General features: G+C 36.3%; 1 protein-coding gene across 1 annotated transcript in view; it reads left to right on the top strand.

Annotated features, from left to right (window-relative positions):
- The window catches only part of PRKG1 (protein kinase cGMP-dependent 1), a 1,293,658-nt gene that overhangs the window by 409,225 nt on the left and 869,879 nt on the right, over positions 1-14,554 (top strand). Inside the window, exon 3 of the mRNA XM_052661192.1 lies at positions 2,681-2,794. Within this exon, the coding sequence (XP_052517152.1) occupies positions 2,681-2,794 (114 nt within the window). The remainder of the gene's footprint in view (positions 1-2,680; positions 2,795-14,554) is intronic.

Here is a 14,554-nt window from a genome sequence, read left to right as displayed (position 1 = left end):
CAGCATGGATTCTTCATTATGGATCTGTTATTACTGACCGTCTCCCTGAAGTGGTACATAAATTGTGGTGCCAAAAAGCAAGAGGTAGGTTAATTATTGTTCAATGTGGCAAAATTTAGGACTTATGACTCAGCCCATTTTACATCATAAATGGGCCTGTGGTACCTGAAGTAAAATAAAAAGTACACTCAAGTTGCTGTGATAAAGCTTTCATCTATTTGTGCTAATGGCAGGAGTGATATCAAGAGTCAAGTGAAACTATAAATAACCATCAGGCTTTCTTTAACCCAATATTCTAACACCTCTCACACAAACAACTTGAACAGTTTAGCAGAGTTCAGATAAAAATAGCTTGAATGTTTCTTTATTTTTCTTTCCTAGTAGAGATAGGGCATAGTAAAAACAATAGCAATATAGTATCACATTAAAAAAACAAAAATGAATAAAAAGAGCAGGAGTAGAAGATATAAATTAACTACATTTTGGATTATTTTTAGTACCTCAAGTAACAGTCCTAATAGCCTCTAGTCATTGTTGAGTTTAGCCAGGGAAAATAATGGAAAAAGTCTAGAAAACTATTAGGAGCTTTTTGTTTTTATTTATTTATTTATTTTTATTAGAGTATAGTTGTTTTACAATGTTGTTAGTTTCTGCTAACTATCATTAATTATCATTGTGAAGTGACTCACAGTGATGATCTGAGATAGTTTCATTAAAGTGTGTTCTTAAAGTTAATATCAAATTATAAGCATAGAAAAACCTCCGTACTGGGCCATTTATTGAGGGCTGTAAGCCTCTGCATAAGCGTGCCAAGTATTCTGCCTATTAGACTTTTTCCTTATTTGTTTCCCCACATCTGTCCCCTCATAACCAAAACAACCACATACAGGCCCACCTGCTTTCCATGCACCTGGACTCCATTTAAAACAAGTCTTGTTTTTAGACACAGAGGGAAAAAGAAAGGAATGTAAATGAAGAGGGTGGCTTCAAGATGAAGCTAAATACTTAAAGGGAAGTTGATTAGGTGGACATTGCAACCATTGCGTGTATGCAGTAAACTTTTGACTATCTTATTTTTAATTTTTTTAAAGTGACCCACTTAGTCTGTATAGGCTATACTTGGAATTCCTTTGTAAATGTATTGTTACACGTGCCTGCTCAGTCATGCCTGACTCTTTGTGACCCTGTGGACTGTAGCCTGCCAAACTCCTCTCTCCACGGAATTTTCAGGCAAGAACATTGGAGTGGATTGCCGTTTCCTATGCTATGTAAACGTATAATCTAGGTTTGCTTCATGGCTGGTGTGCGTGGCACATTGTATCAGTTGTGAATTCAGCTTTTTAAAGTTTTTAAATAAAGAAGATTTTATCTCACGTATTTGAACAATTCTGATGCTGGGAGGGATTGGGGGCAGGAGGAGAAGGGGACAACAGAGGATGAGATGGCTGGACGGCATCACCGACTCGATGGACGTGAGTCTGAGTGAACTCCGGGAGTTGGTGATGGACAGGGAGGCCTGGCGAGCTGCGATTCATGGGGTCACAAAGAGTCGGACACGACTGAGCGACTGAACTGAACTGAACTGATGACTTCATAAATACATTATTTGTAGGTAAAACTGGGTCGATTTTTAAAAAGAAAGGAGTAAGTGTAAAGCTAAAGCTCTAAAAAGTTAAATATTACAGGAAGCATATAGCTTAAAGGGGGTAATTATGGAGACGATGTATGAAGGCCTGACATTCCGACAAACTTGGTAGTGTTAATTCTTTTCAGTCACTAGCCGCTGCCAAGCATTAGGCTTCCCTTCTGCAGCCTGTGGCTAAGTAACTGGGAAGAGTAATAAAAGGGTAAGATAAAGTATAGAATAGACTGTGTCGCCTTGTTATTTCTTCCCCCATTATATTAGATGATGAAAGGTTTAGTGTACATAGCTTTGAATTAAAATATATATATATATATTTAAAATTTCCTTCATGAATAGCATTGCTTTACTTTCAGGCACCAATATATATCCAGTGTACGTGGTTTCCTTAGCTTTTCCTCCTTTAGCGCTTCATTTTCCAAATCTTTTGTGGAACACCGACAGTCCCAGTGTCTCTTTCTTTCCCCTCAACCTTGGTATTCAGTACTTTGGTTTCCTTACAGTCCATGTTGCAGGGCTGAGAAGCAGATAAAACAGTCTTGGCCAAGTTGGACAAGATGTTTAAAAATAAAAGATACTGTGAGCTGCAATTGAATAATGCCCAAGGGTCAAAGTAATTTCCCTTTGCATGCTGCCTTACTCAGATGAAAATTCCCAATATGAAGTGTGCTGTAGGAAACACACTCACTCAATTTTTCCTTGCAAATTCAAAATGACTTTAAAATTGGATTACTAGAGTTTTCTACTATCACATTTGCAATAATTTCACATTTTGACTTTTTTATTTCTATCCCTTTTTTTTGGTGTTTTCTTTTAGTCTCCTTTCCAATCGTATCAATGATGAATTTAAGAAAAGATAATTTAGGACAAGATTTACATTTCTTGCATTGCGTCTTGAGGGTGATTTTGTTTTAGTTGGTAACTGCTTTGTATTTTTGAAAATGAGCCTGGCCCTCCTCTCTCCCATCTTAGAAATGCAACAAATGAAATAAAACACGAGAGAGAATCAAAATGATATGTTTTCCTCCTTCTTTTTAGATGGTAAGGTTGAAGTTACAAAAGAAGGCGTGAAGCTGTGCACCATGGGTCCTGGAAAAGTGTTTGGAGAGTTGGCTATCCTTTACAACTGTACCCGGACGGCGACCGTCAAAAGTAAGGCTATTTAAAATGAAAAAAAAAAAGGCCTTTCAGTGTCTTCTTTCCTTTGATCTGTGAAGTGTTAGTTAATATGCCTCTTGATTTTAATCTTTATAATTTTATTAATCTAGCTTCTAATTATTGCTTAGCGATACATTTGATTTTTATCCTAAAGAGTAATTGTTAACATTGAGTTAAATTTTGTTGCTGACTTATTCAAAGAACCTTGAACTCATAAATTAGCGTTTATAAAATAGCACTCTATGAATTATAATTAAACCGGAGCAAGATGTTGCATTTTCTGCCTTAAAGTCTCAGAATCATATTTAAGTACATTTTATGTATCTGTCTATTTCGGGTTGCTTTCCCCACATAAACTTCACTTATTCATTCAGTGGTTTAGAAAAATTAAGAGGAGAAATGTCTTTCGTCTCATTCAAACCCTGAGTAAGATATCCTGAATTCTAGAATTGCGTCTGAGTATATTCTTGTCTTCAGCTGCTCATCAAGCTGTATATTATAACGTTTTTCTTTTCTACTGATTGAGCTTATTTTAAGTCAAGGCAATAAAGCAGCTTGTTTCCCTAATTTTACATGTATGTGTATATATGATTTCTCTAGCAACTTTTATTGCTTGGTAGAAGCAGCTGCAATAGTTAGAAGGAAAAGAAGTTTGTTTTAAATATTCCTTCTTCCTGAGTACAGGATGTAATGAATTTGTAACAAACAGAGCTGGAAGCCAAAGCCGACAATGGAAGGTCCAGAGCATTTTCAGGCAGAAATGTGTATTTAATGTTTGAAAAGTTCTTCTGACATAGTATCCTGTGAATGATTGCAATCACGTTACTTTGACTAGGTTGTGTCATTAAAACAATCCCGTTGGCAAGATGACAATTAAATTGCTATTGTTAATTTTATCTGAGTGTCACTGATGGTTTTGTATATTGCTCTTTTCCTCTCAGAAGTATGGCACATAACTGACAATATGACATGAAAACTTGGGTTGTAAAGAACTGAAGAATGTGTGGCCAGCTAGTCTTACAGGTCTTGTTAGTGAATCACCTTTTTAGTCACTGAAATCGCTGCCACATCAGTGGCAACTGGGACCCTTATAAAATCAGTCTTTCTTGACATTTTGATTCTTGATGTCTGAGAACACAGAACTCTTTTGATTGATAGGCACTGCCATATTTTTATTTCATGTGATCGTTTAATTATATGACTCAAAGAATAATGAAGCCCAGTGAACCATAACAGATTTTGCCAGAACTTAAACTCACTGGGAAAGTGTCTCAACTAGAGAAAAGAGCAGTGGTGACTCCATTAGGTGAACAGATTTTGCTATCATGCTTCATTTTGATGAGAAATATATTGCTTTTAGGGCAAAAATGGGCCATGATAACACCTTTGGACTAAAATAAGCTTTCTCTGAATTGTGAATACTTTTTTCAGGTTTTAAAATACCTAACTGATAAAAAATATTTTTTATATGCTTCTCATTTAATCTAACTAAAACCTTCCAAAGGCAAACAACTGATAGTAAGATGGTGCTTAATCTTGTGAAATATTAAATTGTTATTAAAGAAATACTTTAAACAGAATAGAATATTTAAATGAATTATATAGCCCAAGAGATTTTTTTCTTAAGGTGATTGCTTGGCTTCATGAAAGTCAGTTTTCTTATTAAGTTCTTATAAAATGCTGTTCATTTGTACTCGCCTCTGTTGTTCTCATGTTTGATAAATTTAAGTAGACATTATGCATCTGTTCAGCAACAAGGCACTAGGTGTTGAATGCAAATTATAATCCTCACTATTTTGGGGTAAGAATTTTATCTGTCATTAAAGGGAATGAGCAATGGATCATGTTCTTTAATTCAGACTCATATGTCTCATGTGTGTGAGTGTGTTTGTGTGTATGTGTTCATCATGCCCCCTTAAGGTGTGGAGGATGTATTGAGAAGAGTCTATGGTTAATCATGTGCAAATACATCTCTGCATTTATAGGTGCAGAGATTTTGTGCATGCCTAAGGGATGTTATCTATTAACCTCTGAATGTCGTGTGAGAATTAAAAGGTGTGAATAAAGGTCATTTGTTATTTAGGACCTTTTGTGCCATCTTCTGTACTGTCAAGGGAGGTGTCCTTACCAATTGGAGGCTTAAACACTATTTTAAATTTAAGTTATACTCTCAAGCTGATCACTTTATAACTCTAATTAGATTCCATTGTATTAGTTTTATCAAATGACCACAATCAGTGCTATCTTACTCTTTACATGTGATATATTTTTAATGTCCTTATTTGTTTTTTCAGATCCACTTGTTTATCAGAATTCAAAATTATGTTATTTCTTATCTATATTTTTTGTAACCATTGTTTTGCCAGTGGTGACCATTTGGAGTAACTTTCAAAACTGATTCATCTACTTGGGTGCAGTAGTCTTTTAAGTCTGAGGAAGTTCCCCTTCCTATTTAATCACTTGTCTAGCCACACGTTTTTCCTTCTCACTTACCTGGCTTTTCCCTCACTTACCTCTTTTCCCCTAATATCACTTTCATGATTGAAAATGTTGATGATCTCTCTTTATCTTTCTCCCTAGATCAGCCTGAGAGCTGCCTAGGATTTTAGTGCATTTTTAATTGCACAGTCATCACAAACTTTAGGTGACATTCAAGAGCTCCTCAATGTACGGGAGTCTTCTTTTTCACGAGAATAACTTTTTGAAATTATATCAGGCCTTGAATAAATTCCAGTGACTTCCTCTGCTAATGAATGTGACCCAAGCACCTGTGGGTTGGCTTTTTTTTAATTAGAATATGTTTTTTTATATTGAAATATAATGAATGTATAATGTTATATTAGTTTCAGATATACATGATTCAATATGTGAATATACTGTAAAACAATCTCCACAATACCCATCCAGTTAATATCCATCACCATATATCATTACAAAATTTCTTTTCTTGTGATTAGAACTTTTGAGTTCTGCTTTGGTACCAGCTTTTAAATATACAACATAGTATTAACTCTAGTTACTATGTGTACATTATATCCTCAGGACTTATTTTAAAATTGGAAGTTTGTACCATTTGACCTCTTTGACTCATTCTACCCACCCTTCACTGCCGGATCCTCAACCTCTGGCAACCACCAATCTGTTCTCTGTATTTGAAATTATTATTTTTTTTTTAAGATTCCACATAGAAGTGGAATCATAATGGTGCTTGTCTTTCTCTGTCTGACTTGTTTCGCTTAGCATACTGCCCTCAGTGTTCATCCATGTTGTAGCCAGTGGCAGCATTCCCTCCTTTTTTATGACAGTAGTATTGTTTATATGTACACCTCATTTTCTTTACCTATTCATCAATGGATACACAGGTTATTTCTGTCTTGGCTGCTATAAATGTTAGTAATGTGGATGTTAACATGTGGGTTCATATCTCTTTGGGTATTAGTGTTGTTTATTTCTTGAATAAATATCCAGAAGTGGAATTGCTGGACCAGAGAGTATTAAGAGTCTTCGTATTTTGAGAACTTCCATACTGTTCCCCATAATGGCTACACCACTTTATGTTCCCACCAAAAATGGATGAAGTTTTCCTTTTCTCCACACCCTTGCCGCACTTGTTTATTTCTTGTCTGTTTGAAAACAGTCATTCTAACAGGTGAGAGGTGATACGTCACTGTGATTTTGATTTTCATTTTCCTAATGATTAAGTGATGTTGCACATCTGATCATGTGCCTTCTGGCTGTCAGTATGTCTTTGGGAAATGTCTATTCAAATGCGCTGGCCACTTTCTAATCAAGTTGTTTGTTTTATTTGTTGATATTGTGTTGTATGACTTCTTTATATATTTTGGATATTCAGTTCAGTCCAGTCACTCAGCTGTTTCCGACTCTTTGTGACCCCATGGACTGCAGCATGCCTGGTTTCCCTGTCTATCACCAACTCCCGGAGTTTACTCAAACTCATGTTCATAGAGTCGGTGAAGCCATCCAACCATCTCATCCTTTCTCACCTCCTTTTCCTCCTACCCTCAATGTTTTCCAGTATCAGGTCTTTTCAAATGAGTCAGTTCTTGGCATCAGGCGGCCAAAGTATTGGAGTTTCAGCTTCAGCATCAGTCCTTCCAATGAGTATTCAGGACTGATACTTCAGGATGGACTGGTTGGATCTCCTTGCTGTCCAAGGGACTCTCAAGAGTCTTTTCCAACACCACAGTTCAAAAGCATCAATTCTTTGGCGCTCAGCTTTCTTTATAGTCCAACTTTCACATCCATACGTGACTACTGGAAAAACCATAGCTTTGACTGGACGGACCTTTGCTGGCAAAGTAATGTCTCTGCTTTTTAATATGCTGCCTAGGTTGGTCATAACATTAACTCATCAGATGCATGATTTGAAAGTAATTTCTTTCCCCATTCTGAAGGTTGTCTTTTCGTTTTGTTGGCTTTCTTTACTCTGCAGACAGTTTTTAGTTTGTTATAGCGACACTTACTGGTTTTTGCTTCTGTTGCTTTTGCCTTTGGTGTTAAATCCAAAGAATCATCTCCCAGACTGATTTCAAGGCATTTACCACTTATGTTTCCTTGTAGGAGTTTTATGGTTTGAAGTCTTACTTTCATGTTTTTAATCCAAAATATGTATTTTATTAAAGCTACCAATTGACATATGCTCTAAATTATAAGATTGTTCATAGTAATCCAGCTAAAAGAACTATGGTAGTTTGAAGTAAGCTGTTTGTTTTTCACCTGGGAAAAATCTTCTGGGATTCTTCTGAGACTAAATAAAAGTATATCATTTGTTATTATGGTCATACCAGGAGGAAGATCTGATAGCACCAAGAAGAATATTTTTTTAGAGCAAAATGAAAACCATAGTGATATGGGGGATGGGGTGGGAAATCCATATTACGTTACAGAAAATCTATACTAGTAATCTACTTTTATTTTATAAAACATTGATTCTTCCTCTGAGGAATGAAAATATACAAATATGTAAAAATAATATTGATAGCATCTAACAGATGCGTTGGATTATTCATGACTTGTGTGCATGTTAAGTCGCTTGAGTTGTGTCTCTTTGTGACGCTATGGACTGTAGCCTGCCAGGCTCCTCTGTCCAGAGTGTTCTCCAGGCAAGAATACTGGAGTGGGTTGCCATTTCCTCCTCCAGGGGATCTTCCTTACTCGTGTATCGAACCCTAACCTCTATGTCGCCTGTATTGGCAGGTGAGTTCTTTACCATTAGTGCCACCTGGGAAGCCCATTCATACCTTAAATAAGTTCAAGGGTTTTTTTTTTTTTTTTAATTGTGATATGAAAATAGTCACTTTAATTGCATATATCCAATTACAAGCATTCCAGATACCATGGGTAGGGAAAAAAATATCAGTTGTTATATTTGATTTCTATAACACCAAACAATGTTGTTTGAATTTCACATTTTTGTCTAAATATTTTAAGATTGTATAAACAAAGGAGCATTTTACCATCCATTTTCAAACGCCATGAAGGATAGGAATTTCTAATATATTCATTCAATACCCATGGCTTACTCAGTTCCCATACCTAGAAGCATATCATTATCATGTTTTTCTAAGTGTCATTCCTGGCTGTGATTTCACCTTCACTACCCTCACAGCTAAGGCAATAGCAATTTACACTCACCCTGGGCCTCTTACCCTACGTCTATGCCCAAGGTTCTCTAAAATCACAAAAATGGAGATGTTACTGGAAACATAAGATGGATGAGGCACTTATTGTACAGAGAGAGGTGAAGTAGTGCGTAGCCTATTTGTACATTTGCATAAAACATGCCTTATTTTTACCTGGATTTCTCACAGCCAGTTCTCACAACCACACAAGAATTTTTTGAGGTTTGAACCACATGCTCTTTGCTCAGACTTCAGTTGTACATGAATTTGTATTTTTGCCTGAAGGTGCTGAACTGAAGCTTGTTCCTCTTACTTTGGGTGCTCCACTGAAAGTGCCCCAAACCTTAGCCAATATATAATTCACATAATTCATTCAAAGAGACTCCAATAAAAATCCAAGACTAAAAGTTCTCTCTTTGTAGGAAAACATCTTGGTACCAGATTAGGGTGATTACCATATACAAGTTACCTGCAAAATGGCTTTGGTGGGTGTAAAAGCTCTTTTATGAATGGGCTTGAGCAAAATATCTGAATAATTCTTTCTCCTTAGATTATTTATACAAGTATTTTAAAATTCCTCAGTACTACAGTACTAACACAAAAGAACCTTAAATATCCTTACAAGAAATTTGACAAATTGGGACTTGAATAATGAATAATATCTGATTTAATGTAAATACTTTCAACTTTCCATACTTTAACCTTCCTGAGATATTTGTAAAGGGGGGAAGCTGAGCAATTAAGATATTTCACTGTGTCAAAGATGTTTTTAAGAACAAGTTGAAAGGTTTAGATTTTCTGTTTATTTTTGTTTTTAAAATAGAGTTGAGTGTGTGCAGTAAAATGGCTTGTGTTTTCCCTTGCAGGTCTGTTTCAAACACTGCATTATTCAACCTGACTTAAGAAAATCTGCCAACTGTCAAAACCCTAAAAAGATGAATTGGGAAAAAAAGTAAAAGGAATTTGACTATAATTTCTTGCTCAAATAACTCTATGCACTATAAATGTAATGCCTACACCTCTCAGGTCAACATATGGTGCTTTTTATTGGTAAAGAAATGCAAGGAATGAATGCCAGTTTTATTACTGATATAAAGGAACCTTAGATGAAGCTCTTAGAGTGGCTGTAAACCTTGACAGTTTCCTAAGATGACTATATCAAGAAGTAAGCAATTACATAGCTTTTAGGAAATGCCATTATAGTGTTCCATAAAGTGCCATTTTTATGATAACGATTTTCATGTTGTAAAAATGAACCAACATTGTCTGCCAGTACAAGCAGTTGACATGTGTGCAGTTGTTACTTGGGGTTTTAATGACTGGGAGCAACCACATACTGTCATGCTCCCCGTGGGCCAGTGCAAAGGCAGAGGAGATAACTGCATTAATGAGACAGTCTCTGTTTTATCTTCAAGAGGCAGATTAACAAGATGCATGCTTTGCTTTCTCCCAGCCCGATGAATGCTTTACACCAAGAACCCTGAAGGAGGACACAACATCAGCTTAGATGATAAAGACTAGAAATATGACCCCAATTGCAGAAAGAATAGCTCAGTAACTTCCCAGGAGTTGTCATTATTGTCACCATCCTGGACAATGAAACAAGCAGATGATTATGGCATCATCTTGAAGAAGCAGGTACACTTGTTTAGTGACTTAATTCGATAATCTTCTTCTTGGTATAATTTTCCATCACATTGGTCTATTAGAGAATACTGCAAAAATTAGTAACATAAATCCAATAATCCCTAAGAAATAAATTTCTTTAATAAGGAAAGCAACTCACAAGGTACCAATGATGATATAACAGATGAGCATAAACAAATAGGCCTGCAAAAGCTATTCTGTGCATTCATTAACAGTTATTAAACTATAATCTTTTTCTTTTAGAGGCTGAAGCTGTTTTTCTAGTTTCTTTTGGTGGAAACTTTTATGATTAGAATTGATTTATGATTTATACTTAACTATTTCCAGAAAAAAATCTAAATCTAGTATTGACTCAGCCTGTCAAGTAGGCATATGTTAGCAGTGCTTCTTGGGATAAAAACAAAACCCTCTCACAGTCTAAGGAAGGCACTAGTACTTAATTGCTTCTTGCATGGGAGCATGCTAAATTGCTTCAGTCATGTCTGACTCTTTGAGACCCCGTGGACAATAACCTGCCAGGCTCCTCTGTCCATGGGATTCTCCAGGCAAGAATACTGGAGTGGGTTGCCACACCCTCCTCCGGGGGATCTTCCCCACCCAGGGATTGAACCCGGTTCTCTTATGTCTTCTGCATTGGCAGACGGGGTCTTTACCACTAATACCACCTGGGAAGCCGCTAATTCCTTCTAAAGTTAGATAAATTACTCTTTTGTTCCATCCTCTCATTAGTCAATCATTGAATACTTTGTTTCCTATATGGAGTGAATAGTCAGGCTGTAACTGGGGTATTATTATTTTTTAAGAATCATGGGTAGTTTAATAGTAAATTCTATACAATGGGCAAGGAAGGCTGATTTTTTTTAACAAATTCTATAATCCTGCAGAATTGGTAATTTTCCCACAAAGACCTGTATCATAAAAGAGCTTCCACACAGTACAAAGTTTATGTGTTTTAGACATATAAAACCTTCCTTCATTCATTCATTCCATAATTTGATCAGAGGTGATTTTAGTATTTACTCAACTGATTGAAAGAATAAAAAGAAAAATACTAAGATCAATATTACATATTATGTAATTGTTCTTTAAATCTTTCCTACATTGAGATGGATTCCTGATGAATGCTCAGTAGTAAAGATGGATAACAAGTGCAATTAACATCATACTAGACTCAGAGATTTGGGGATGGGTGATTGTGTTAACTCCATTTTATTACTGAAGCAACTTGAGACCCAGAGCTAGTTTCAGAGGGAGGGTCAGGAGTTTGACAGAACTTTGATGTGATGTAGCTGTCACAGACTTTAAAATTTGGTCTGTAGTTCCCATTTCTTTAAAGTAAAAGTACATCCATAGGATTATTCCTATTGGCCTTAGGACTCTCTTTTCATGGAAAGTTACACAGTAATTACAACTCACAAGTCACAGTTATTTTATTTTTTAATTTTCAAATTGTAACACATGGACTCACATTAAGTACCTCTGTTATCAAAATAATGAATTGTGTGACATACTAAAGAAAGGATCATGAGCTTAAAATCTTAGAGACACATAATGAACAATCAAAACCAAGCAAAGGATTTAATTTATGCAGTTCATTGAAATACTTAATGAGTGTTTCATGGAATGAAATTTTATTCAGTATTTGAGACATCACTAAGTAGTTATATATTTTTTCTATAAACCTAATAGTCAATGAATTTCTTTAAAGTAGGAATTATGAATACAGAGCAATTAAAAAAATTGAGCATGAAAAAAAATAAATTTTAAAAAATATTTTTGTACATTACAAACATATTACAAGGAAAAATATTGAGTCATGTCAATGGTGCTTGCCTTCGTTTTTCCCTTTAATTTCCTCTGCCTAGAAGAAACATAATCTCAGCAATTCATTGGTGAATCTGAAGGATTCTATAGGATGTCCTTTGCTGCCTGGATAAATTTCTAAGTAATCACGATGTCTGTGCTTTATAATTCCCAGCCTGTCATTCAGTCATTCTTTAATGTCCTCCTCAAAATACCCTAGTGTAATAGGTGAGACAGGCTGTTTCTGATTTTTCAGGTGAGAAAATGGTGACAAGATTGTAGAGTCCATTCATGCTGGTTCATTTATAAATCCTCTGACAAATTTAGGCAGCACTCTTTGGAGAGCTTTTGCTATAGGCACCCCTCCTTTCCTCCTTCCCGGTGTGTAGACTTCTGAATCAGGCCTGCAATTTGCCTACTACTCTATGCATAAAATGGGGACCCTTGATTAGGGAACTTCAGATGTTTAGTACAATGTTTATCAAAGTGGTCCCTGCAGTTGCAACCACCAACATCATTTAGGTACTTGCAAAATCTGTGGCATTCTCCATCCACTGATGCAGAATTTTTTGAGTAGGGCACACTAATCTGTGTAAAACAAGCCCTCTGGGTGATTCTTATAGATCTAAAGTTGAGGACCCCTGATCTGGACCCTCGGAGTGCTTAATTTGTATCAACCTAAACATAGCACACTCTCCATGCATCAAATTGTTTATGTGGAAGTATTTAAAGGAAAATTTTGAACACCGTAATAAGTGGTTTTATTCTTGCTGTCGTTAAGTTTTTCCCATCTTTTGTTGCTGTCTAGTGGAGATACTTAGGAAAAGTTACTTTTCTATTTTTCAGTAAAAGCATCAGCGGAAGAGTATCAACATTGTGCAGATTATTAACATATCCTTTTGAAGAATAGTGAGAGGTACATTAAAAGAACAGGTTGAGAGGGAAGGAAAAATTTAAAAAATCATGGGCGGCTGGGCCACGTTGTTAACAAGAGTAACTTTTAGATTTTTTGGCTTTGCTGGCTAGCACATTGGTAGGAAAACAGAACAAAGAGAAAGTTTTATTTGATTTTGTTGTTTTTCATGCTCATGAGTGTGGTTTGGATTAAATGAGAAAACAAATGTGTATGGATGTATCTAAGAGAACCACTTGAGTGGGTGATGTCTGAATAAGGGGAATGTTTTTCACTGATAGTTAAATCCAGTCCATTGGACCAATCGTGGAAAAGGTCCTTTTGAGTTGGTGTAGGTGGTCATTGATTTCATTCATGAAGAGAGCCCAGGAAGTCCAAGATGGATTGCATATCTCTTAGTGTCTGATTATTAGAAGATAAAGAAACATCCATGGGTCACAGTCCTTGAGAAAGAAATGAGGAGTTCCTTGGAATTGAGACATGTACAGATCTGAGGCCTGGAGTGCTGCGGGATGTAGGTAAGGAAGTGAGCTGATTTCTTCAGGGTATTGAGAACTGAGTTTTCACTGTGAATGTGGCAGAAGTTAGGCAGTATCCACTTCTCAGAAAGGCAGGGAGGCAAGGGTCAAGAAATTCTATGGCTTAGGAAGCTGAGCATTGTCTTCTGCACGGTGTTCTTTGCTGCTTGTATTCTCCAAAGGGCAATCTGTCTTACTAATAATACACACTTCATAGCCTCATAAGTCCTCCTGTGTCTAACAGAGCAACTTTTTATTGACTTGAAAACATGGTTGTCTATAGTTTTCTGAGTGGGATCAAAAGTGTTGTTAAAACTAACTTCATAACTGAATTCTTTATTTGCAAAATAAAGTTCATGGAGTGAGTTTGCATATGAAATCTAAGAGAACAGGTTTTTGTAGATCCAGAGCAGCCTCTGGGAGCCCCATCCATGACCCTGCATCCACTTACTATTCATCCCTTCTTACTCCTCCCTTTGGGTTAAGTATAGCATTGGATGGCTATTTTTAAGTTCAACTCAGGTAACACAGTTGAAAACCACTGCTCCAGTTGAAACCAAGTTTATTTTGCGTTTCTAAGTAGTGGTAATTCTTTATTTTATGTCCCTACACTTGGCTATCAGCAATATCTGTAACCTTCACAGTGGTCCTGCCCCACAGTGTGGTGTAGCACCATTGCAGGTATAACACCATTGCACAAGTAAGGCTTAAGAAGCTTACTTACGGTCACACATCTGGATTGCTAAACTATACCTCTATCTTGACAGTCCCCACTAAGACACTGAATGAACTACATCATCTCAACCTTTGTTTCTGGCTGTCGACAGATAAAGATCCAGCTTCATCTGTAGCATCATTCATCAAGGATTTCTTGGACTCCAACCAGATCTCATGATTCACTGCTAAACACCTGGAGAGCAATTAAGATATTCATAATCTACTTAGCACAGAGAGAGATAGATTACAAACTGTTCTGGCAAACAAGAGGTTAAGAAAATGGAGGAATTTTGAGCGGTGGAGAACTCCCTATGAATGGGCATTGGCAGGCTTTGTAGAGGAGATAGACATAGACTTGTGCCAAAATTAGAGGAGAGTTCAGAGGTTAGGATCTGTAATCATACTGCCTGGATTCAGATTTTTAAAAAAAGTTTTTTTAATTGAAGGATAATTGCTTTACAGAACTTCATTATTTTCTGTCAAACCTCAACATTAATCAGCCATAGGTATAAAT

This window comes from Budorcas taxicolor, chromosome 23, assembly GCF_023091745.1.
Source record: "Budorcas taxicolor isolate Tak-1 chromosome 23, Takin1.1, whole genome shotgun sequence".
NCBI lineage: Eukaryota > Metazoa > Chordata > Mammalia > Artiodactyla > Bovidae > Budorcas > Budorcas taxicolor.
The sequence above is the reverse complement of the archived record's forward strand: the minus strand, read 5'-3'. Positions and strand labels throughout refer to the sequence as shown.